Consider the following 22577-nt stretch of genomic DNA (forward strand, 5'->3'; position numbering starts at 1 on the left):
CGATCAATCATCATGAGGCGTAGTTCAACTTAATGCAACACGTTGATTTTAAACAGGACCTACTTCATAAATTGGACAATTCTTATCTTTTTAAAATAAAAATCAAATGTGGAATATAAGTCTCTTAATAAATAGTCAGATTTCAATTAATGACATGCAATTGATTTATTTTATCGTAATGATATTATTTTGTCGAATTTACTTTCTTAAATTGACTTTCCTTTAAAAACCGTATCTGAAAGTAATTGTAATTGTAATTGTACAGTAATTAGTGCTGTCAAGAAAATCGTATTGATCACGATTATCTACAATCCACAATAATCCACAAAAGAGTTAAATGGCCACTGATCGCATGTTTTATTGTCCCTGTCAGTACATTTATGTTAAACCACTGAAGTATTTCCCTAATGTAAAAATATTTCCATATCAACAGTGTTTCGAATCTTGGGATATCAAATTTTTACCTTTTTACTGTCCTGGTAAAGTTTACGTCATGCTCATATATCTAATAAAGTGGGTCTGTATTCAAACAGGAAGTCAGTTACCCTTAGTTTAAGACTAAAGAAAAATACAAAATGACAGCAACAATTTAAAATGCAAAAAAGTGGAATTTTCAAAGGCGATAAATTGTCTGATTAATTGCAAGTAACTACAGAAATCCTGCAATTAGTCACAAAAAAATCTTTTGGCAGCCCTGTCAGTAATCTTATCTGAAATGTTGATGCAGAAAATTAAAAAAAAAGCTATTTTAACTACTAAAACTTTGTCAGTACAATAGTTATGTAAATGTTCACACATTAATATAATTTGTTTAGCCTACTTATACCATGGTATGAATATAATACATATTTAATATATTTCAGAGGTGAGCAGGTAGAAAGAAAAACTTGTGTGCAAATAGCACTGTTAGAGATACAACTTAATATTCAACTGAATAATGCCTCTTCGCCCAATTTTAGTATCAAATATGCAAAAAAAAACTGAATTAAAGCAATCTTCTACCCTCAAACTCTTGCCAAAGGAATCAAAAGCACACAAAAAAGTTTCATATAACCAATTTTTATTATAAAATAAAAACTGGTAGCACCTTGTCTTAGAGAAATTTGGTCAGATCAAGTACACAAAATGAGTTTTGGATTTATTTTGACACAGACAAATTGTGACAGTCTCAACAAATACTTTTGGTCATCACAACTGTTACAATTTCATTGTCATATTTTACTAGAACATGCAGGCAATAATTGCATCAGACATTAAACATCATAGAAAAAAAACATATCACCCAGACAAAAAAACCCCAACAAAAGCACTGAAAAATTACTGAATTTGAAACGAAAAACAAAAACTTGCTTGATTGAGTTTTTGATTTACACGTGTTTGATTTAAATGCTGACGGTTTTTTGGATTATCCTTATTTTCTGACAGCAAATTGAGGCACAGATAAAACAGTTTAACACAAGGCCAGCCTCAAAAGAAGGCAAATGGAGTACAATACAAAATTTTAAGCAAAAAGAAGTACTGGACAGTACATGTTTTTGGCCAATAAATACAGAAAACAACGCTCACACATGCTTAAAAAAAATCAAATTTGATATTTTTCAAGTGTTGCACTGCAAGTACCACAGCCACATGGCATTACACTTGCTCTTGACAGTGTTTACTCACGCTCAGCATGACACATCAGACTGTGTAGGCCTACAAATCTCTTTTCAGGCAGAACACCATTCTCTGTCCGAATTTCAAAGGCACAGTTTCTTTTTTTTTTTTTACTTTCAGCACTGTCAATAAAAAACAAGTGCAAGTTGTTTGTCATATAGTAATACAAGAAAAACACGGTTAACAAATGAGCTATTATTAAAACTGAAACCGGTGGCGTTTATGGGCGTCTTATGTGCCAACATAATCCAGTGTGTCTGCTTTCTACGGACCATCAAAGACAAGATTTCACCCTGTTTACTTACAACATATCAAAACTGACCACGAATGATGAATCTAGAAATCATGTTTATAGTACAAATAAGTAAAATACACTTTGTTTTTCTGCTCATTTACAGGTAAATAAGGCTACACAGTAATGTTTACATCTGCTGAATGCAATTATTGACTGGCTACTCAGGAGGTACTGTCCATGGGTTGCATAGAAGAACCATGTTCACGGTTTAAAAATAGATTTCCTTATAAAAACAACCTATAAAAAGAAATCAATAGATGTATAAAATCTGGTGAAAATTTAAAAAAAGAGCTGATGTTTTTTTCTTGTTGTTCCTTAAAGGCACAATAATAAAAAAAACAATGTCCAAAAGTCAAGTCAGGGCAGGCAGGCTTCTGCTTTGGCAAAAGAACCATGTTAGTATTGAGCGCAGTGATTGTGATGGGACTGCTTTGGTTGTTATTTTCCGCTCTTTATTAGAGAAATGTTCGATAGTGGTTGTCATTAATGTCAGCACTGAGGTTCAGAGAGGAGGCCTCAGATTGTAATCTATACTTTCTTTTTAGCCAACACATTGTGTTTTTACAGCCTTGGAATTTCCTTAACCCCGAGATAATACGCTTTTCTAAACAGAGGATTTGTGCAGAGGCTGGGAAAACAGAGTATGAAAACTCTGAGTATCTATTTTAGATATAAAAAAAGATTCTGTTGTAGCTGAAGAAGGTTCAAGCTGGAGCTGAGAACTTCTCTACTGTCCACGGAGCTGGTCCAGCCGCTCGTAAACATTATCAGCTTGACTTAGTTCTTCAAACACAGGCAGAAGGTTGAGCAGCTCAGCGTCGTCCACGTCATCGAACCATGACACCACAGGAACCTGGGGGAAAACATACATGTGTTACGTCAACTACAGTCTTAATGCACGCTAACATGCTACAGGTAAACAACAATGTTGGTGCAAAGCAGGAAGCTGAACATGGCTGATCCTATCAGTGTGTCAAAAAGATACGATCTCTGTTGGTTTAATGATTAAAGATATCAAAAATTTCTACAGCCTTTAGAAACTACATGTATTTTATGAGACAGGTGCCTATGACAGGAGTAAATCCTTTAAAACTAACAAGAGAACTCCTGCACACTGTCATCACGCATCTTTTTTTTCAAATTAGGATTTTTATCCTGCTTTTAGATATATTCCTGTTGTTTGTGTTAATGATAGTACTGTTGGATTCTTTGATTAAGTAATCACAGGGATGAAAAATGGGATTAAAAAATGTATGCTGATTAATCACACTCTGATGTGTCACACAACCATCTAGAGCAGTGATACTCAACACGCCACTGTTCTCTGACTTGTAGCTCTTTAAAGTTTTTTAAATTAATTCCCCCAGAAAACCTTAAAGAAAAAGAAATTGCAACCTCAGAAATGATCACCTGTAATTTGTTTCACAAACTTTTAAAAATTTTACTAATTCAAGATGAACGTAAAGTTTCCAGTGATCTAATCCTGGTATTCAGTGATGATGTTTAGTAATAAAATGCTCTGTTTTCACTCATCCGAGGTATCTTATCGCTGAATTTCATGATTTTCTAACTTTACCTTCAATACTAACCATATTAAACTAATATTCTTTAAATAGATTGGCTACCATTGTTTATAGATTAGCTGGTATTTAAACAAATAAGTAGAACCTTATTCATAAATATCTTAAATGACTATAGATAAAGAAAAACAATGAAAATAAAAGGTGAAACCATGCTCCATTTAAAATAGATATTCTTTTAGTAATTATTGGATTCACAGCCACAGGTTTGGATTGTGGCTCTTGCAAATTCCAATGTGGCTCTTTGGTTGAGCAGAGTTGTGAAAACACTAGTCTAAAGTAGCTTTGTAACTTCGTAAAATCCTCTTAATTCAATAATTCTACGGATTAAATCCATATTCTACAGATTAACACCACCCTAGATTGACTAGTAAGTAGACAATCTGTCCTCAATCTTCAATTCTCCTGTTTCAAAAGCTAGTAGAAAGTTCTGATGCAGTTTCTTTCTGCTTGTTTTGTTACTATTAATATTAAATCCACAGGTAATGCAGCCCTTCACAAATTATCAACATATCAAGATTAGTTGCAATTAATTAATTACAAAGTCTATAAATAATTCAATTATTTTAACAAACAAACCCTATGAAACAGATTTTTTATCTGGCATTATATACATGTGATATATTTATTATCGTTTTTAATCGAGCATTTTATAACTGTTTTGTTAAGCACTTTGAGTGTTTTTTGCATTAAAAGTGCTTAAAACAAGATTAACATAATTATTAAATGACTTAAAGGCATTGGCAGTGTTTTGTGGATGAATTTCGTTTCATTTTTTAAAATTAAAAAACATGAAATTCTCCAAAGTTTTGTTCCTAGAAATTCTATTTTTGTCACCAGGCATCACTATCTTATTATTTCAGCTACGTAGGAGTTTAGGGGTGCAGATGACAGTTAGGGCGTCCCATGCTGCTTAGGTTCAAGTTCGATCTGTGGCTCTTTCACCACGTCATCACTGACTCTCTCATCCCTGTTTCCGACTCTACCCACTGTCCTAGCTCTCTAAGAAAGGCAAAAGAAGCCCAAAAACATCTTAAAAGGAAAAAATGAGTTTGAAGTGCTGGAATCATAACAATCCTTCTTTGATCATATTGAATTTCTTACACATTTTTGTGCTTGCTTTATTCCTAATTCATTATTCTATTTCTGTTTATTTATGTGTTTATATTCCTGTATTTCCTACTGCTCTTTTATGTATAAAAGCAGCTTTAACAACTGAAATTCCCCTGGGGATGCATAAAGTTTTTCTGATTCTGATTTAAGCTGCTTTTTGAATTTCAAGAAAAACTGTTTAACCAGAGCTGATGATGTGCATCAATCAATAAATCAGGATAAAAACATTGAAACAACAGAACTGCAACTACAACGGCAATAGATTCACAACTTTTGAGCCATTTTAATATCCTAACACCAACAACTCTGCAATCTCTGACTACTAAAAGTGATTATTTGCTGCTTTTATTGGTTACACACTAGACTAACATCACATCCTTCACAGAACATCACAGAACTGAACATCACATTACCTCAGGTAAGTCTGAGGCTCTAGGTTTTTTTAAAGATTTATTTTGGGCATTTTTGTGCCTCTACTTGATAGAGAAGGACAGTGCATAGAGTCGGAAACAGGGACGAGAGCGGGGGAGAGACCTGCGGTAAAGAGCCTCAGGCCAAATTCAAACCGGGGCCGTCCGTGTACGTGGGGCGCACCTTAAACCTCTAGGTCACCTGTGCCCCCGTCTGAGACCATTTTTGTGTTTCTATATATTTTCTTATTTACTTTTTCCTCTTTTTCCTTCTTTGGTTGCTATTTTTGTTACTGTCTGCTCCTCTGTTAGAATTCTACTTCTCTTAACTGAATTTTATTATATTTTATATGTCCTATAATTCATTTCTGACTATTACAGCTGGATGTATGTATGTATTTTGCCATCAGAATAAAATAACAACAGTAATAACAAATTTAAACTGATACAGGAGGAAGAGAAGACTACTTCCATCACTGATCTAGATTAAATAAAGAATAAACAGAAAACATACAAAATTGCTCAGCGGTTGAAAGCTTCTCTTGCTTTATTTGCTTTAATATGACTTTTAAATCCAGTAAAAATCTACAGTCTAAATCTAGAGTAAAGTCATTTGGTAATTTCCTCAATCACTCAGTAAACTAGAGATTTATAAACGATTAAAATATGCATCTTTAATCAGGATAAAACTAGAAATTAGTAAACATTGTTTGCTGTCAAACATCAAGGGCTCACTCTTCTATTTTAAGATATTTGAAAACTCCTTCAGCTCTGTGAGTAATCTGTTTTCCTTTTGTGTGATTCATCCTTTTGTAAGAACTAATAACGCTCAGTTACGTCTGTGCGAGTCTGACATCTGTAGGAAACCTTGTCAAAAACCGCTCCAGGATTCAGCACAAACAAATTATTATTTGTACCATTATTCTGCCCGACGATGACAGCAACACTTTACAAAAATAATCTCAGGCCTGGGCCTCTCTGAGTTTTTGTACCGAGGTCTGAAAGCATGCGTAACAAATTCTCAGTGATGGTTATCAGAGTTATTACGGCATCAGATCAGAACTCACAGCATTATTAGGGTGGAAGATGTAGGAGGCAGGAGAGTTATCCAGGATGAGGGTTTTGTGGAGGTCCCGGCCCAGACGGCTCAGATCTTTGACGTAGCAGCCCTGGTGGAAAACGCAGGATTCCCGGAATAACCGAGTCCTGAATACTCCACACTGATCCAGCAGGTCCGTCACTGGGTCTGCGTACTGGCGGGGGATGAGGAGGAGGGGAGGGAGGGAGCAGGAGAGGGAGAGCAGGTTGGACTAGTGAAGCACTAATGGAGGATATTCCCTTTAACAGCAAAACAGCAGAGAAGCTTTAAATGTGCTCATCTGGAGAGGGATTCCCAGCTTTCTTTCAATTAAATTTAAAGAAAAAAGTTCATTTTGATTTGCATGATCCTCTGGATGAGTGTTAATCAAGCGTACTGATCTGCATTTTATGGTTGCAGTCTATTGGAATATTAATGTTGCTTTTGATAGGGTTGCACTGATGCATCAATATCAGCTGATATTTGCCCTGTTGTGACAACCTGGTCAGAGCTTCATACTCTCTTGTTATTGCACATTAAGGACAGATAATTTTTCACTGTACAAGCCCCTTAGGTAGCCAAAAGTGGCTGCTCAGTACTCAGTAGCTTGAGTAAACTTTGCACAATGGTCTTGTACCTTTTCTACCTCCACCTGACATCAGCAGCAGCTGTACATGAGTCCTATTAGTTCCTCTTCAGTCCTGCTTCTTCTTGATTTGTTTGGCCAGGGAGAAAGAAGTGAAACTGTTTTCAACTGAGAGCACTGTGAGTGATGCAGCATTGAAGACGTAGGACTACTTTCATTTTGTGTACAGGGTTCCCACACGCTTTCAAAAAAAAAAAAAAAAAAAAAGTTCAAATTTAAGACTTTTAAAGACATTAATTTAGAGAAAAAAAACACTTTAGCCAAAAGGCTAAAAATTAAAAGTATATGAGATTTCTCGGTGTACCAGACCAGAGCTGTTTATTAAATGTCTGATAGTATAGAGCCCAAATTTGATGATTTCTGGCACATTTAATGCAGAAAAATGCTTTTTTCCCCAGGGAAACCCTTTAAAACCAAGGGTGGGCAGCGTGGTTATTTAACCTGGTAGCCCAGATGTCAGAGAACTGGACTTGTGTTTTACAACAGGACAGGGTGAATTTAATCACAGTGAGCAGGATCAAATCAGAGAGGGGTCTGGGGGGTCTTCCGCCAGGATATCCAACACTAAATCCCCTGAATTCTGGAGAATATTTATGAATCAGTTTGTAGAGGAAGATGTTTAAAATCCTATAGGGTTGGCTAGAAAAGGAATATTTGATAAGAATGTTTTTAGTCAAAGTGCCTTCTAAAATTTAAGACCTCTCACAGGTAAAAATCAGACTTTTTAAGGCCTTAACTTTCACATGTGACATTTAAGACTTTTCAAGGATCTACAGAACAGGAACCCTGTGTGTAGAGAGTGAGTGCAAAATAACAGGGATTGTGGATATGGGCTTTAACTATGAAAGCCTGTTAAGGAATTCATTATCGCATCACACTAGGGTTTGTTTATTATTTTTTTTATAATGATGCTAAATCAGTACTTTTTAGCTGGTGCCAGTGCCTAAATGCTGCCTGAATTGAATTCTGAGAGAAAAAGTGTTTCAAAGTCAGTGGGGGAATAAAAGCTGTCTGGGTATTGTAAATGATTCACTGAAATGCCTTTATGTCAGCTGAACATGCAAAAAGAAAAGGAAACCTATGTAACTTAACACAGAAATTACAAAAATTACATACTTCTTGTCTTCCATTCAATACAAAAGGTATTAGAATGAAGTATTAATATCTGTGTTGTAATACGGCACGCTAGGAATCAGATGTTTGGTGTCAGTGCCTGATTTTGACACTCATCTCTAATCAAGAGAACTAAACAGTTTAAAGGTTGTTTTACTTTGTTTACTTCACCTCACTTTAACTTTATGTTATACTTTTAGGGCTGTCAGAAGATTTCAGAGGATTTCTGTAGTTAATTGTGATTAATCGCAACCAACTTATTGCATTTTAAAATCCAAATACTTTGCATTTAAAACTGGTTTGTGTAACTTAGAATTTTTCTGCAGTTTTAAAATGAAGGTAGAGACTTCGAGTTTGGATACAGACCTGCTTTTATAGGTAGACTAAAGAAGACTAAAGACTAAAGAATTGAACATTATTTCTACCACATAAAAAGGAACTTGTTATGGACTGAAAAGGAAAAAAGTGAACAGTAAAAAGGTAAATGTTTGAAACACAAGGTTCAGGTGACGAATGTCCACTGAGCTGTCTGTGAGTTTTTAAAGTGAAATGAGACATTAAGGAGCAGTGGTGGACTTAGTTTACATCACTGTGGCTGCAGGAGACAATGACCTGGCTTAATCAAAAGTTTTGAAGGCAACGATAAAGCCCGCGATTAATCGCGACTTCAAAAAGTTAGCGCACTGATTGGGGATTGTAGTTAGTCGCAATTAATCTTGACAGCCCTAGATATTCTGTAATTTGAGATTACGTTTTGCTGCCATCAGGCCATAACTTCTAATCTCCTTTAATAGGACTTGATTATTATTTTCTCATAAATCAGTGCAACTGGTCACACTTAAAATCTGGGAGAGAGTTTGACAAATTTTAAATCAATAAAAATGTCTGAAAGATGCTGACTTTGATGATTGAGTGTTAAACTATTCCAAAAGGACTTTATTTCCATTCCCCTTAAAGTGGGGATTTTTCAGATAAAGGACATGGCCCGACACCAGCTTTATATAACTTATCCATTACATCCCTCCTGGCTTGTCATTTATTTCACAAGAATATTATCATTATCATTATATTTTTCAGGGTCAATACAAAGGCATTTGCACATTTAATTACAGTGCAACCAATGCATTGTACACAAGACTTCTAGCCGTGGCTAATTTTTAGTTTTTGTCCCTGGTTAGGCTTGTCACCTCCTATTACTTATCCTTATTTAAACTGTTATTGTAATTTTACCACCTTGTTGTCTTGTGTTGCCAGAATTTCCCCTCTGGGAGCCAATAAAGGATCATTTATCTATTTATCACTCTTTATTTTTGTGACAATTTTGCAATGGGATAGATAAAATACTTCTTTTTTTATCAGTGCTAATGCTTTTTAATTCAGGTAGATGCCCGATAATCATCCATAAATGTACCAGAGTTCACCAAGAGGCCTCTTCTTAACACTTGTACTTCAGTCTGTATTTTAATAAGCCATTTAAATCAACATTATGTAACATTAAAAACAGGATTAGAAAACGAAAATGCTGTCAGCAGTCAAGAGCTTAAAAGCAGCATCATCAGAGGAAGCGGGACAGCTCTTTATCTTCAGTGTAAAAGGATGTTAAAAAAACTAAAATCAGCCTTACTGGTCGGTTCATTAGCGAGATAGCAGTGAGTGAGTATGCAAATATTTATTTACAACTCCTTTTATATGGTGAATTTTAATGTAGTGTAGCTCAGCAGAAATATCTTCATTCTAATCACCTGAATTCAAAACAAGCAAAGAATTGCATTCGTGATTTGGTGGAGCAGCATTTTGTTAATCAGGGAAACACTTGAGTCACCTTCCCAGCACAAATGTCAGCAATTTGCTGATTCCAGCTACGAAAAAGTGGATATCAGCTGCTTTAATCTGGGATTTCTGATGGTGAATAAGGAGTGTTTGGGGTATCAAACTTGAAGCACAACAAAAGAAAGGGTCACTTAAGGAATTTGAGATTTTTTTTGAAGATAATTACTTTTTAAAATAATTGGCAGGCTTGCTTTTTGACAATAAAATCTAGGCCAAGTTTGAATAAAAATAATGCAGAGCGTTTGCATCCAGACCAGATGAGCACACTCTATGGCTTTGAACTTAAGCAGGGTGTTCACTATAAGCTGACTAACAGCATGCTAAGCAGCTGCTATCCCAATGAAAAGGAGAACTAAAAAGCAGAGAAAGCAGAACAACATCTGATGGATCAGACGTTAAATCAAAGATCAAACGACAGATACTGTGCAGAATAAATTATCAAGGTCTATTTTTAGGACCTTTTTGATGTAAAGTACCTTTGCGAGACTGGCCGTAAACAGCACACATTCAAACAACTCCCCCATCCTCTGCAGGAACTCGTCCACGTACGGCCTCTTCAGGACATACACCTGCGGTACAAACAGTCGATCAGGACACGAGCGTCTTTTAAACGCCTTTACATTAGAGCCATTAACTCGTTCTCTTCATCCACTCGCTGCTAATGGCCGGTTCCTGAAACAAGTAATCAAGAATAGGCCGTGCCAGTGTTAACCAGCCTATCCTGGATTACTTGAACCAGGCGGAGGCCCTCTGAGGATCCAGCACACGGGGTCTCAGGAATCACATTTCTGACTTAATTACATTTCCACATGTCCAACAAGGAGACGCTCTGCTCCAAAGGGGTCTGTTTCACGCTGCATGTCAGGCATTTTCCCTCTTCACAGAGTTGTTTATCACTTATTTATGGCATTTTACAGCAGAAATAGCTCTTTTTTTTATTTTGCTGATTCTTCCACTTGTGACGCTCTGTTCAACATCTGGTCAGTAGAGGGCTCTGTGCTCCCGTCACAGCACAAACCAAGCTGATCAGTTACAAGACCCATCCCTTTTTTTAGCTCAGCAACCGCTGCAAACACATCAACATACATACACAAACCCAAACCCCCTCCTCCACTGCAAACACACATACACAGTATTTTTTTATTTTTTTTACCTGGTGTGTGGTCCCCTCTATCTCCACGGGCACGATGAAGTCTGCATTACTAATAGGCTGCAGGGAGAACACAGAGGGAGATGGTTGGCATGCTCGTTCACATGAGCTGCGCTGTGTACATTCACATGGCATTACATAACAAGTGAACACTTAGAAGCAGACTCCACACGGCAGCCATAAATCAGAGCGCACAGCCTACACAAACACAATATAATCCTCAGGATGTTATTTAAGCACAAGGGAAGGTTGCACAGAAGACACTCGGATTAACTTAAAATCTTTAAATGAAAGTATTTATCGATTAGTTGTCAACCTTGAATTAATCTCTGGATATTCTGTCAGTTTGAGAAAATTCAGCTCCTTACATGTGAAGGTTTCCTGGTTTCTTTCCTCTATTATTACAGTAAACTCCTTATTATCAAGTTGAGAGCAAAAGACTAGATTTAAGCACATTTTCTAAGGCTTTAGTGAACATGAATTCTCTTTTTTCATGATTTTCTTTCATGTCGTAGAAGAAAAACTACCAGATAAACTGTGGAAAACATTTTGGGATGACTTCGCTTGGATTGAGGATGTAAAAAGGCTCTCTTATGAAATATGGCAGCCTTTAGGGACAGCTAATAGGCAGATATTTAGACTATCAATTTGAGAAAATTCAGCCTCTTTCATGTTAATGTTTCCTGGTTTCTTGAGTCTTTTATGCGTGCAAACTTATTTTCAGGTTGGAAACAAAACCCTACATTTAAGGATGTTTTCTAAGGCTTTGGTAAATATAGATTGTACTTTTTAACAATTTTCTTTAATGTTACAGAAGAAAAAACACCAGATGAATTTTGAAAAAATGTTGGGATGAGTGCACTTGGACTGAGGATGTAAAAAGACGCTGTAATGAAATATGGCAGCCTTTAGGAACAACTAATCAATGGATATATTGAAAATTAATTTATGAAAATTCAGCTTCTTACATGTTAACATTTCCTGGTTTCTTGACTCTTTCATGAGTGTAAACTACTTATTTTTGGGTTGGGTACAAAAACATTTAAAGATGTTTACTAAGGCTTTGGTTAACACCGATGTTTTTTATAATTTTCTCTCAGGTTATAAAAGAAAAACTATCCGATAAATTGTGGAAAAAATGTTGGGATGACTACCCTTGGATTGAGAATGTATAAAGACACTCTTATAAAATTTGGCAGCGTTTAGGAACAACTAATCAACAGATATACTAACGATCAATTTGAGAAAATCCAGTTTCTTACACATTAATGTTTCCTGATTTCTTGGCTCCATTATCAGGGTAAACTCTTTGTTTTTCGGTTTGTAATAGGGCTGGGAAATTAACTGCATATTAGGTTAAATCGCAACATGGCCTGCTGTAATTTCCAAATTGCAGAAGTTGCAATATTTCTTTAACTTGAAATGTGTCAAAATACAAGTTTAATAAATCATTTTTTTTACAGCAGCATTGGTTTTAAGCACATTATGCAAACATTCATGGGTCAATTTTTTATAATGGTTTACAAAATCCTTCTTTTTGTGTTTTATGTATGTTTTTCTTAATCAAAATGAGTGACATAAAAATGATAATGCCCTTAAACAAAGCAAATGACATCACATTTGCAATACGAGGAAAAATAGTTAGCTCATATTATCTAAAACTGATGAAGTCTAGCGTTACTTCACGGAAGTTATACCCTAGCTGTGATCAGCTGGTAGCCAGCCTCACCTCCCCCACCCCAGCTGCCTCCCTCATAGCTTAAAGCTTGTTGCACCCCCATATTCAGATTCATGCTACTATGGATTAATTGCTTCAGAAATAATTGCACTGTTTGCAATTCACAAGGTCTTATTTCTGGAATTATTTATTGCTTGAATTTGTCAAAAAATAGACAAGATTAACCAAGAATAATTGCATATTAAATCGCAATATTTGGGACAAAAAATCGCAATTAGATTATTTTTGCAAATCGTTCAGCCCTAGTTTGAAACACAAAACTTCAGATAGATTAGACAAATAGATTGTCTTTTTTGAAACATTTTCTTACATGTCAGAGAAGAAAAACATGCCGATAAATTGTGTAAAAGGTGAAGATGACTTTGCTTGGTTTGAGGTGGAATAAAGATGCTCTTCTTGCAGCTTCTTACATGTTAATGCTTCTTGGTTTCTTGGCTTTATAATTAGTAAACTGCTTCTTTTGGGTTGGTAACAAAACACTAAACTTCAGGACATTTTCTCAGGCTTTGGTAAATAAAGCTAATCTTTTATTTAATTTCCTTCCATGCTACAGAAGAAAAACTAAGAGATAAATTGTGGAAGATGACTATGCTTGGTTTAAGGAGGAATAAAGACACTCTTCTTGCAGCTTCTTGTTTGACTTTGAGAATAAACTGCTTTGTTTTTGGGTTGAAAGTGAAACACTACATTTAAAGATGTTTTCTAAGGCATGGTAGTTTTTTTTTTCATCAGCTTCTTTCATATTTATTGAAGGAAAAACTACCATGTAAATCGTGGAAAAACGTGAAGATGACTTTGCTCCATTATGAAGGTCTTTAAGGACATCTAATTGAAGGATTTTTCACCCTTTTCTAGCACATTACAGACCGTTTAACTAACCAGTATTCATTCAAGTGTTCAGCTTTCACTCATACCAACTGAGTGGTTTTAAGAACCTCTTTGCACATTTCTCCATCAGAAATTTAAATCCTGTTTTTTCCAACGCTGAAGGAGTTGAAGTGCGATTGCTTCATAGTATTCTTATGCAATACATGTTCAAGATATGCTAATTCTGCCCACAAATGGTTACAGATGGATCCTCCCACAAGACAATTGGGCTGAGATTTTAAAAGAAAGGCTGACTTTGTCGCTGAGATTGAGAAATGATTTGTACATAACAAGATGGGCTAAATGGAAACTGTATTTTACAGAGTAAATAACACGCTCGGTGGTCTGCCTCAGACATTCTCACCCCATTAAAATGTCACATTCTGTTCCTTTATTGATGCTCTGAATTCTATTAAAGTTATGAAATCATGAATAAAAATGCATATGCAAAGGTGCAACTCAGATTGTAACCTGTGAGTTGAACATTTTTTGGATGCAAGGGGATGTTTTCACTGTTTTATTTGTTGTTCAATTCAATTAAAAAAACTTTATTTGTCCCCAGGGGGAAATTCAAGGAACTTAGAGCAGCAGTATAATGAAACAGCAAAGAGCAGAAGTCGGACAAAAAAAACAAAAGCATAAACATAAAACACACATATATGTAGTTGATGTTATGTCTTGTTAAAAATGATGAAAAAATGAGTGTAAAAAAGCTATTTCTGGCTGTCAGTGCTATGAGATACCGTGTCTGTGGGCAGATTGTTGATTCATGGTTTGTACGGCTATGGAGGCAGATTAATGCCAATGGAAACTAAAGTCTAAAAAAATATTCCTATGTTGAAACACAGTAAAATGTGAATGGAAAAAATTGGGTTTGTGGACAAAACAAGGCAGTTAAATGCACCATCTTGAGCTTTGATATATACATTTTTAACCGTTTTTGATACTTTATAAAGAGAAACACCTTGACTAATGGAGAAAATGATTAAAATGTAAAAATGATCAATAAAGAAAAAAATCCTAGCATGACCAACGCAATGCACCTCTTGGACGAGCTACCATTGTAACATGTCAAATGTTTGTTTGTGGACTAACAAAGAGACATTTCAGGATTTTGTTGACATTTTTTTTATCATTTTCTAGCACTTCAAAGATAAATAGAACAAATCTGTTGATCAAAAAATAATCCACATTCTAATTAGAACTGTAATAAGGCAATAAAGGAAGCCATAAAGCTGTCACGTCATGATCAGAGCGATGCACGGCTCTACCAGCTGCTATTAAAAAATAAATACACATGTAGACATTTACAAAAAAAGACGCTTTCATCCTAAATGATCACTAACTTTAACAGTCAAACAACAATACACAGTGTCTAAAAATAGGTTGAAGAAAGAGGAGTAACTGTGTTTGGAGTTGGTACCTTGAACGAGCTGTGCACCAGGGTCTCATCCAGGTCTATGACCACGCAGATCTTCCCCTGATCCTGGGCCTCCACCTCAGGCAGGAGGCTGGGCTCTTGTGGCTGAGGAGACACACGGAGACTCGTTTTAATGCCGCGCTAACACGCACTCATATCATTTGTCTTCTTTGAAGCTAATGAGTGAGATTAATCCTGAAACTCCAGCGGCTGTTTGATTTCACCTTTGGGAAATTAGACTGTAGACATGCACGTATGTGGGCATGTCTGTAGGGTTAAGATTTATTGTTTACTCTTGCAGCTTCTGTTTGATGTATTTCATTAAACGTCCCTAAATGCAATGCCACAGACGCTCACCTTCACAGAAACATATTGACTTCATATAATCTCATTTTTAACACCCTCTTTCCCCCTCTGATTTATGTTGCTTCACTCTCTTTATGAGCAGACTGACTTTAATTATTAAAATGTTACATAACACAAATAGTTTATCCATTAAGGAGGGCAAATCAAGGCTCAGCAGCATTTTATGCAAGAGGAACAGCAAATCTTCTCTCATCAACTAAACAATAAACCCAAAGCAGTGCCAACCCAATGAAGGCAAACATCTAATTTGGTCTAATTTTGGGGTTTGCCTCCCAGACAACACCCAGGCGCTGAAGATGCTTCTTCAAGCAAAGCAGCGTACAAAGATTGCATCTCATTTTGATGGTTTCTGCAGCTCTTAATGGTGGCTGACAGCGTTCACCAGCATGGCCAGTCGTGTGCAGCAGCCGCTTTAAGGCTTTTTTTCCTCCACCTCAGCAATTACTGGTTAACAATACAACACTCTCTTCTCTCTAAATGTCCGCCTGAAGGATTGATAGTCTCTGTCGCTCTTATCTTCCACAGAGGATCAAGTGTGAACATCAAAGTGAATCCATATCCGCAGACAGTTGCGGTTAGCTTTCAAGATGTTCAGAGCAGGTGCAGCTGTGGGTTTTAGTGCACAGTTGTTAAAGAAGAACGCTTGAAGACGATAATAAGAAGTGCATTTTTACAACAATCCTACAGATGGCCAAACTATCCTGCTCCTTTATGCCGGGCGTGTGCGTGCCTGTGTGTGGGCGTTTGTGTGTGTGGGTGCGACAAGGAAGTGAAATCTTAAATAAACAAAAATAAAGGCCAGGACCGCACTCAGAGGGTTTCGAATTGTTTTCATTGGTGTGAAATCTTGCTGGAATGGTGTTACCTTGACAACCGTCCCATTTTCCTGTGACTCCAGCAAGGCCTGCTGAGAAGGTGGCGGCAGTGGTGGCGGTGGTTTGGGGCCATCCTGAGCTTGGAGGCAACAGAAGAGTGCTTTGAAGATGTTACAACTCCGAGGCTGTTTCAGGGCAGAGCGGCTCACCTGGCCTGTTTGACACACGGAAAGAGAGAGGCATGTTTATGAGAAAACAGCAGGGCGATAACAAGGAAGTCAGGCTGAGAATTACACACCAGGTACACCAGGGTTGTTGGTATTTTCAGCACTTTGACACGTCTCAGTTCAAAAACAATACAATCTCACTAACAAGTACCACAAATGTCCTTAAAAAACTTCAGCTTTAAGTCACATTTTTACACTAAAAGGGAGGGCAATGTCTAAATCAAACAACTCGGTTTAGCTTTTTGCTTTTAGTCAGAGACGGCAGACATTACAGTGTGTGGGAAATTTCAGCCAGAGAGGAGAATGAGATGCAGGAAAGGAGCCACAGGTCAGATTCCAACCTATGTTGCCATGCTGCCTGCTTGGAAACTAGCTTCCATACATGGGGCCAATCCTAACTGCTAGGTTATCTAAACTTCATTTGACTGCACTTTTTTGTCATGCAAAAACTATAAAATTACACAATAATGGGCACCTAGGAATAATTTTTGTGTTGCTGTGACATCAAAACAGGTATGGATTAAATACTCGGTGCACTGATACTTCCAGAAACATGCTTTTTTTGTTTCAAAAATATATTTTTGGGGCATTTTATGCCTTTATTTATATAGAATGACCACTAAACAATCTGTGTCCTGATATCCTGTTTTAAAATGACACAATCTCTTTTATTTATTATTTTGACTGTATTTAAAAGAGCCCAGAATTTAATGAAATACACCTATGACAAAAGACAGTAATTAACCAATAATAATTTTTTCACTGTATTGCATTGTAAACTTTTGTACATTGTCGCAATTGCACAAAACAATTGGCACCAAAACATTGCCACTGTTATGTGCAGCATTTGCATTTTTTGGTAAACAAAAACTAGAAAATTCCACATCAGATGCCTTGGACTTTGTTGTTGTGGTATCAAAAGAGGTATCAATTTAGGTTGTCAAAATTTTCATTACATAAAGATTGTATGGTTTAAAATGTAGTGTCAAAAGGGCAACCAAAGTTTTTAAAAATCCTTCTGTTTTACAAGACAGATGCATAGGAGAGGATAAAACAGATCAAAAGCTGCAGATTAACTTCTAAACACTGTCTCAGTAGCGCATAAACATTGCCACTGAAAAATTACCAATGTTTTTGTGCAGTTTAGATAGCATTTGTGTGTTTTTTTTATGATTATAAAATACAAAATTCAAAACATTAGATGCCTTTGACTTTTTTTTGTTTTAAATGAGGTATCAACTGAGGTCGTCAAAATTTTCAATACTTAAAGATTGTATGGTTTTAAAAATGTGGCATCAAAGGAGCAACCAAAGTCTCAAAAACTCGTGTTTTAAAAGACAGGTGCATAGAAGAGGAAATATTTCATCAAAAGTTGCAGATTAACTTCTAAACATTGCCTCAATAGCACAAACACACCAATGTTTATGTGCAATATTGAGAGTGTGCAGGAGTTTGCTTGCATTTTTTTTAAATAAAAAACAAGGAAATTACACAACATTAAGTGCCTTGTTGTTTTGGATTAAAAATGGGTTATTTAAGGTTGTGAACAGTTTCAGTATTTGGGGACTGTATTGTTTTAAAACATTTAAATGTCTGATGCTATTTGAAAGTGCACAGTATTTAAAATACTATCCTGCAGAGGCATGAATCCATCAATAATTGCTGGTCATCTCATCTTACATTGACTCAAATGGACATAAACGTTTGCACTGAAGTATTAGCAAAGTTTTTTTTTGTAATTCAGACAGTTGGCAGGGGTTTAGCTGCATCTTTAAGTAATTACAAAGGTAAAATTACAATCAGGAAAATTACACCATTTGCTCTAAAGTAGGTTAGCAAATGAAACTATGCATTTAAAGTTATTTTCTAATCATGTGGTAAAAATGGATTGACTTTTTCCTTATGTTGTTTGCATGTTCTAGAAGAAAAACAAACAGATAAATCATGGAAAAGTATTCATGTATATCTATCCTTGGTTTGAGAACAAAAGATGATACTTTTGGAAGTCATGATAGCCTTTGGGGAAAACTAATCTGCAGATTTTTCAACATTTTCAGACACAAACAACTGACCAGTTTTCATAAGCCATCATTACAAGTTGGATGGTTTTGAAAATCCTTTTTTTTTACCTTAATCAAAAATCTAAATATTTTTTTATACTAAAAGAGTTGCAGTGCACTTGCCTCATAGTGTTCTTGATGTGGGCCTATGATCTCTATTTGTTGCCATCGCATCGACACAGGTACTGAATGATATCTTTTGATTTTTACTTTAAGATTCTGGCATTGTGATGACATTACATCAGACAGGTTTCATCCCAAGGCACGATACAAAACACAGAAACAAAACACATGAAAAATACAATCCACGATTGAAACATTATAAAAGCTATGACTATCTTTGAAATTATGTGGCAACCTCCAAACAGACCAGATTAATTCCTCATTTTTACCTAGGATATATTGTTTATATGTCCATTTAGGTGAAAGGTTTCTGTTTGCAGCTACATGTTTTGTTTAATCTCGTCATTTTCAGATCTTTTGTCTAGTTAGGTCATTTATCTGACCTGAGTATGATCTATTTAACATTTTATTTACAATTATGATATGTTTTTTAATGTATTTAAGATGTTAATGAAAAGTGGAGTAAAATATGAGATACATCACATTTAAGGTAAAAGCATCCTAAAAGCTATGATAACCATCCCATCTGTGGGTAAATCTCCAAACAGACCAGTTTAATTGCTCATTTTATCAAGGATATACTGTTTATATGTGTCTTTGGGTGAACAGTTTCCTTTTGTTGCTAAATGTTTTCTTAAGTCTCATTGTTTTTATCTTTGCAGATGTTTATGAATAATTTTATTCACATCTTTTCATGATCTTTCATCTCGTTGACCTTGTTTGTTCATTTTATGACTAGCTTGATGTATTTTTCCTTTTTCGACATATACCAGATGTTTTGTGCTGTTTTTTAAAATGTGCAACCTTGAAAAAGTGGAATACAACATAAAAACTGAATTAATCATAAATTGGGAAATTCCTTGTGATTAAAAAAGAGCTTCCCCTTTCCTACAGGCTCCATCTATGTGTCTACAGGGGATGGCACAGCCCGCACATGAAATCTGTTTTTAATGCGCCTGCCTCTGCTGCTGCTGCTGCTTCTGCTGGAAATGGCTGGTACATGTTATATAATCACAGAGGGCGGGAAAACCCACACTTTTCGGCTGTACCTTCAACAGAAAACACAGACAGAAAACATTCCAACCATTTTAAAGACCAATACGCTGCATGGCTGCTTTTTAAGTGTCCAGAAAAGACAGACGGAGGAGGACAGGCAGAGCAGTGATGTGGACTTGCAGTCACACCTCAGTGACCTGTGCTGGTCTTTGATCAGTCTCTGTTACCACCCGGGTCCCAGCCCCATACTTGTGAAAGAAAAAAGAGGAGAAAGCATTCCTGTGAGTCCCCTCTGGTGCGTTTCGTGTGAGGACTTGCAAGCAGATGCAGAATTTAAAGCCATCAATACATCCAGAGACTGTAAACACTCTGCACTCTTACTAGAAAGAGTAGCTGTTGATAGACAGAAAAAAAGTGTGCCAGCCAACTGTATGCTGGGAGATTTTTTTTTTTTTTACTGTAATCTACAGTGTCCACAAGCTGACCCTCAGGCTGACAAAATTACACAACAACAGCATGTTTAAGACAAAGGACACAGGAACTTCATTTCTGTGATTCCTCAGATGTCCTGACACAATCATCAATACCATCCACACCATTTATATCCCATGAATCCGGCCATCCTATTGATTTCCCACAGGAAGACAGTCCTGGTTATGTATGACATAACACATGCATCACATCTCTCCTGCATGTAAAAGGATAGAAGGCAGATTAATCCTGCAGACAAATCCAGCATGCAAAACATGCAAAATGCACTGTGGATTGCGTTAAATATTCTCCAAACCCGAAACCATGGCTTGAGTGCCTGCAACACTGCAACATGCACGATATTAACCCCTAGGTAGAGGCAGAATCAATGAGCAAAGCCTCTTTCAAGCGTGCAAACAACGAAATCTTTGAAACGGCGCTACAATGGGCGTGTGCAGAGGGGTGTGTTTGTGCATTCCGCTGTCACACCGCGGCACCTGGTATTTCTATACAGTCCTGCTGTTAATCAGCAGACCCCCTCTTTACTCCCACCAGCCTATAAAACAAATGATTTATTACAGAAGCTGAGCTGGTTGCTTGTCTGATCAAATATTAAGCACATGAAGGGATAGTGCAGCAGCGTGCTGATCTGTGACCCACCCCCCTGCAGAAATATTAACAAATCCTCTCTATATATAGTTTATAACAGCTTGTTTTCCTCTGTACTACAGTGCTGCTTCTGCTGCCTGTGGTGACAGACGAGCTCCTCTCGCTCTACCTGGTAGTAGTAGGAGGATATGGGATGGTGCCAAACAAGCTGGAACCTGATCCACATAAATACATACACGGCAGGCATACACAGCTCTGCTTTTTGGAGAACTGGAGCCATGATGATCAAGAAAAAGACTAATCACAACAACACATGTAGGGGAAAACAACAAAGATGTGCACATTAAAAGCATAAAAACGCAAAATGATCAACAATGGCAAAGCTTGCAATGCTTGGAGGTTGTGAACTTAGACATTTAACACCACAAGGGCGAATAATCTGCTTTAACATGTAAAGAAAGCTTTATTATCAATCTAACAGCTGGATTTTTACATTTAAACACCATCTAGAAGGACAAATAGCTACTTTAAAGCAAAACGTGTTAGGGAATTAGCCCACAGTGGCTGTTTTTAGGCTGAATATGAGGATGTAAATAAATAAGAGCTTGTAAAAATGCGAAAAGGGAGGGGAGGGGGGCAATGCGCTTCAAACCGCGCTCAACCTCCGTCCGCATCGCTCAACTGTCAAACAGGCGCACTACAGCCCTCTCTTTGCGCGGTATTTTGATGGAAATTTAGTAGTAAACACAACACACACTGCATATTAAGTGGTACTTGAAAGTGGCCCATATTTCGAGCCCGTTTCTCACCTGTTTTCGGTGACACTTGGACGTCTTCTTTCTGCACTTGGGTGATAACAGAACTTTCCATCTGACAATCACGGAGCCCTCAAAATCCTCAAATCCTGTCCGCGAGCACTGATGGGCATCCCTCATTGGCTTCTATTGACAAGTAGACTCAATTATTCACCGAGGTAACTTGTCATCCGCCTCAGTAACAATCCTCGATGAGTGGGATTTATCTTGTTCCTGGGTTTCTTTATTCCCCCCGCTTCTTCTTCTTCTTTTTCTCCCTCTTCACTCGGTTGGTCCTCCCGGGGAGGGGGCAAGGCACTTGTAAATGTTTTTCGGAGGCTGTTTGGGGGTCTATCCGCTCCGTCGTTTCGCGTTTACCGCTGACTATAAGTGGTAATATCGCCGAGCAGCCCCCCTCTCCCGTCTCTGCGAAGTCTTCACTCTTGCACCAACAACATGGAGAATCCAGGCGAGAGAAGGAAAACAACCGAGGAAATGGGGCAAGGGATGGCGGTTTCAAGCCCCCCCTTTACTACAGATAAACAACATCGCCCAAAAGGCCTCAAAGAGCGACGAAAAACGTCGAGAATCACTCACCGGAGTCGTTTTACACAGAATAAACCGTATTTCCGTGTGAAGTTGGACGTAAAATTTGAGTTTTAGCCCTATCTGAGTCTTTGTTTTTCTACGGTTGGGACTCCGAGGGCGCCTTGAAACCGTGTCCGCTCTCTGATTGGTCGCCCGGGAGGAGAGGGGTGTGTTCAAGGCATTCCTCCCCGTCCTGCACGCTCCGCAGCGAACACATTCCAGCGCTGCTCGTACAAATGAGCTCACATTATTTGTAATATATATAAAAAATTAACAAAATGTGTTAATTTTAAAATAATGGCATAGAAATAAGTACAAACGAAGTATTATCTGTAATATATGGTAGATTATACACCAGGACAACATTTTCTCGTTTTTTATTAACATTTATCCTTTATAAATAACTATATTTATCTATTGTATCATGCTTTTACGTGTTTTTGACAATTTCTTTGCTTATTCGAACACCGTTGGAAGTAAAGGCTGACATATAATAATGGCAGATAGAAATAATGCATCTGCCTCCCCCTTAAATACTTAAACCATTCTCGAAACGTTTAGTATTTGTAGTATTCTCCATAAGTTCTACGTTTTCCAACTCTTTTAGAAGACTAAAAATGCACACCTTTTTT

At 37.0% G+C, this 22577-nt stretch overlaps 1 protein-coding gene across 1 annotated transcript; it reads right to left on the reverse strand.

Moving 5' to 3' along the window:
- Positions 1-1126: 1126 nt before the first annotated feature.
- On the reverse strand, positions 1127-22055 carry ctdsp2 (CTD (carboxy-terminal domain, RNA polymerase II, polypeptide A) small phosphatase 2). Its single transcript, XM_041798754.1, has 7 exons — positions 21373-22055; positions 16128-16291; positions 14900-15001; positions 10875-10931; positions 10198-10290; positions 6122-6307; positions 1127-2804 (listed from the first exon to the last, which is right to left on the reverse strand). Exons 1-7 carry the CDS (start codon positions 21431-21433, stop codon positions 2679-2681), a joined length of 789 nt encoding a protein of 262 aa, XP_041654688.1. The 5' UTR covers positions 21434-22055; the 3' UTR covers positions 1127-2678.
- Between the last annotated feature and the right edge of the window lie 522 nt (positions 22056-22577).

This window comes from Cheilinus undulatus, linkage group 11 (assembly GCF_018320785.1).
Source record: "Cheilinus undulatus linkage group 11, ASM1832078v1, whole genome shotgun sequence".
NCBI lineage: Eukaryota > Metazoa > Chordata > Actinopteri > Labriformes > Labridae > Cheilinus > Cheilinus undulatus.

What these genes read in the sequence shown, in the direction of transcription:
- ctdsp2 (XM_041798754.1), bottom strand. Translation starts at nt 21,433, where the DNA reads ATGGAAAGTTCTGTTATCACCCAAGTGCAGAAAGAAGACGTCCAAGTG. An exon ending in AAAATGGGACGGTTGTCAAG is followed by an intron (nt 15,002 to 16,127) that starts GTAACACCATTC and finishes GTGTCTCCTCAG; the next exon opens with CCACAAGAGCCCAGCCTCCT. An exon ending in TTACGGCCAGTCTCGCAAAG is followed by an intron (nt 6,308 to 10,197) that starts GTACTTTACATC and finishes ATCCCCCGCCAG; the next exon opens with TACGCAGACCCAGTGACGGA.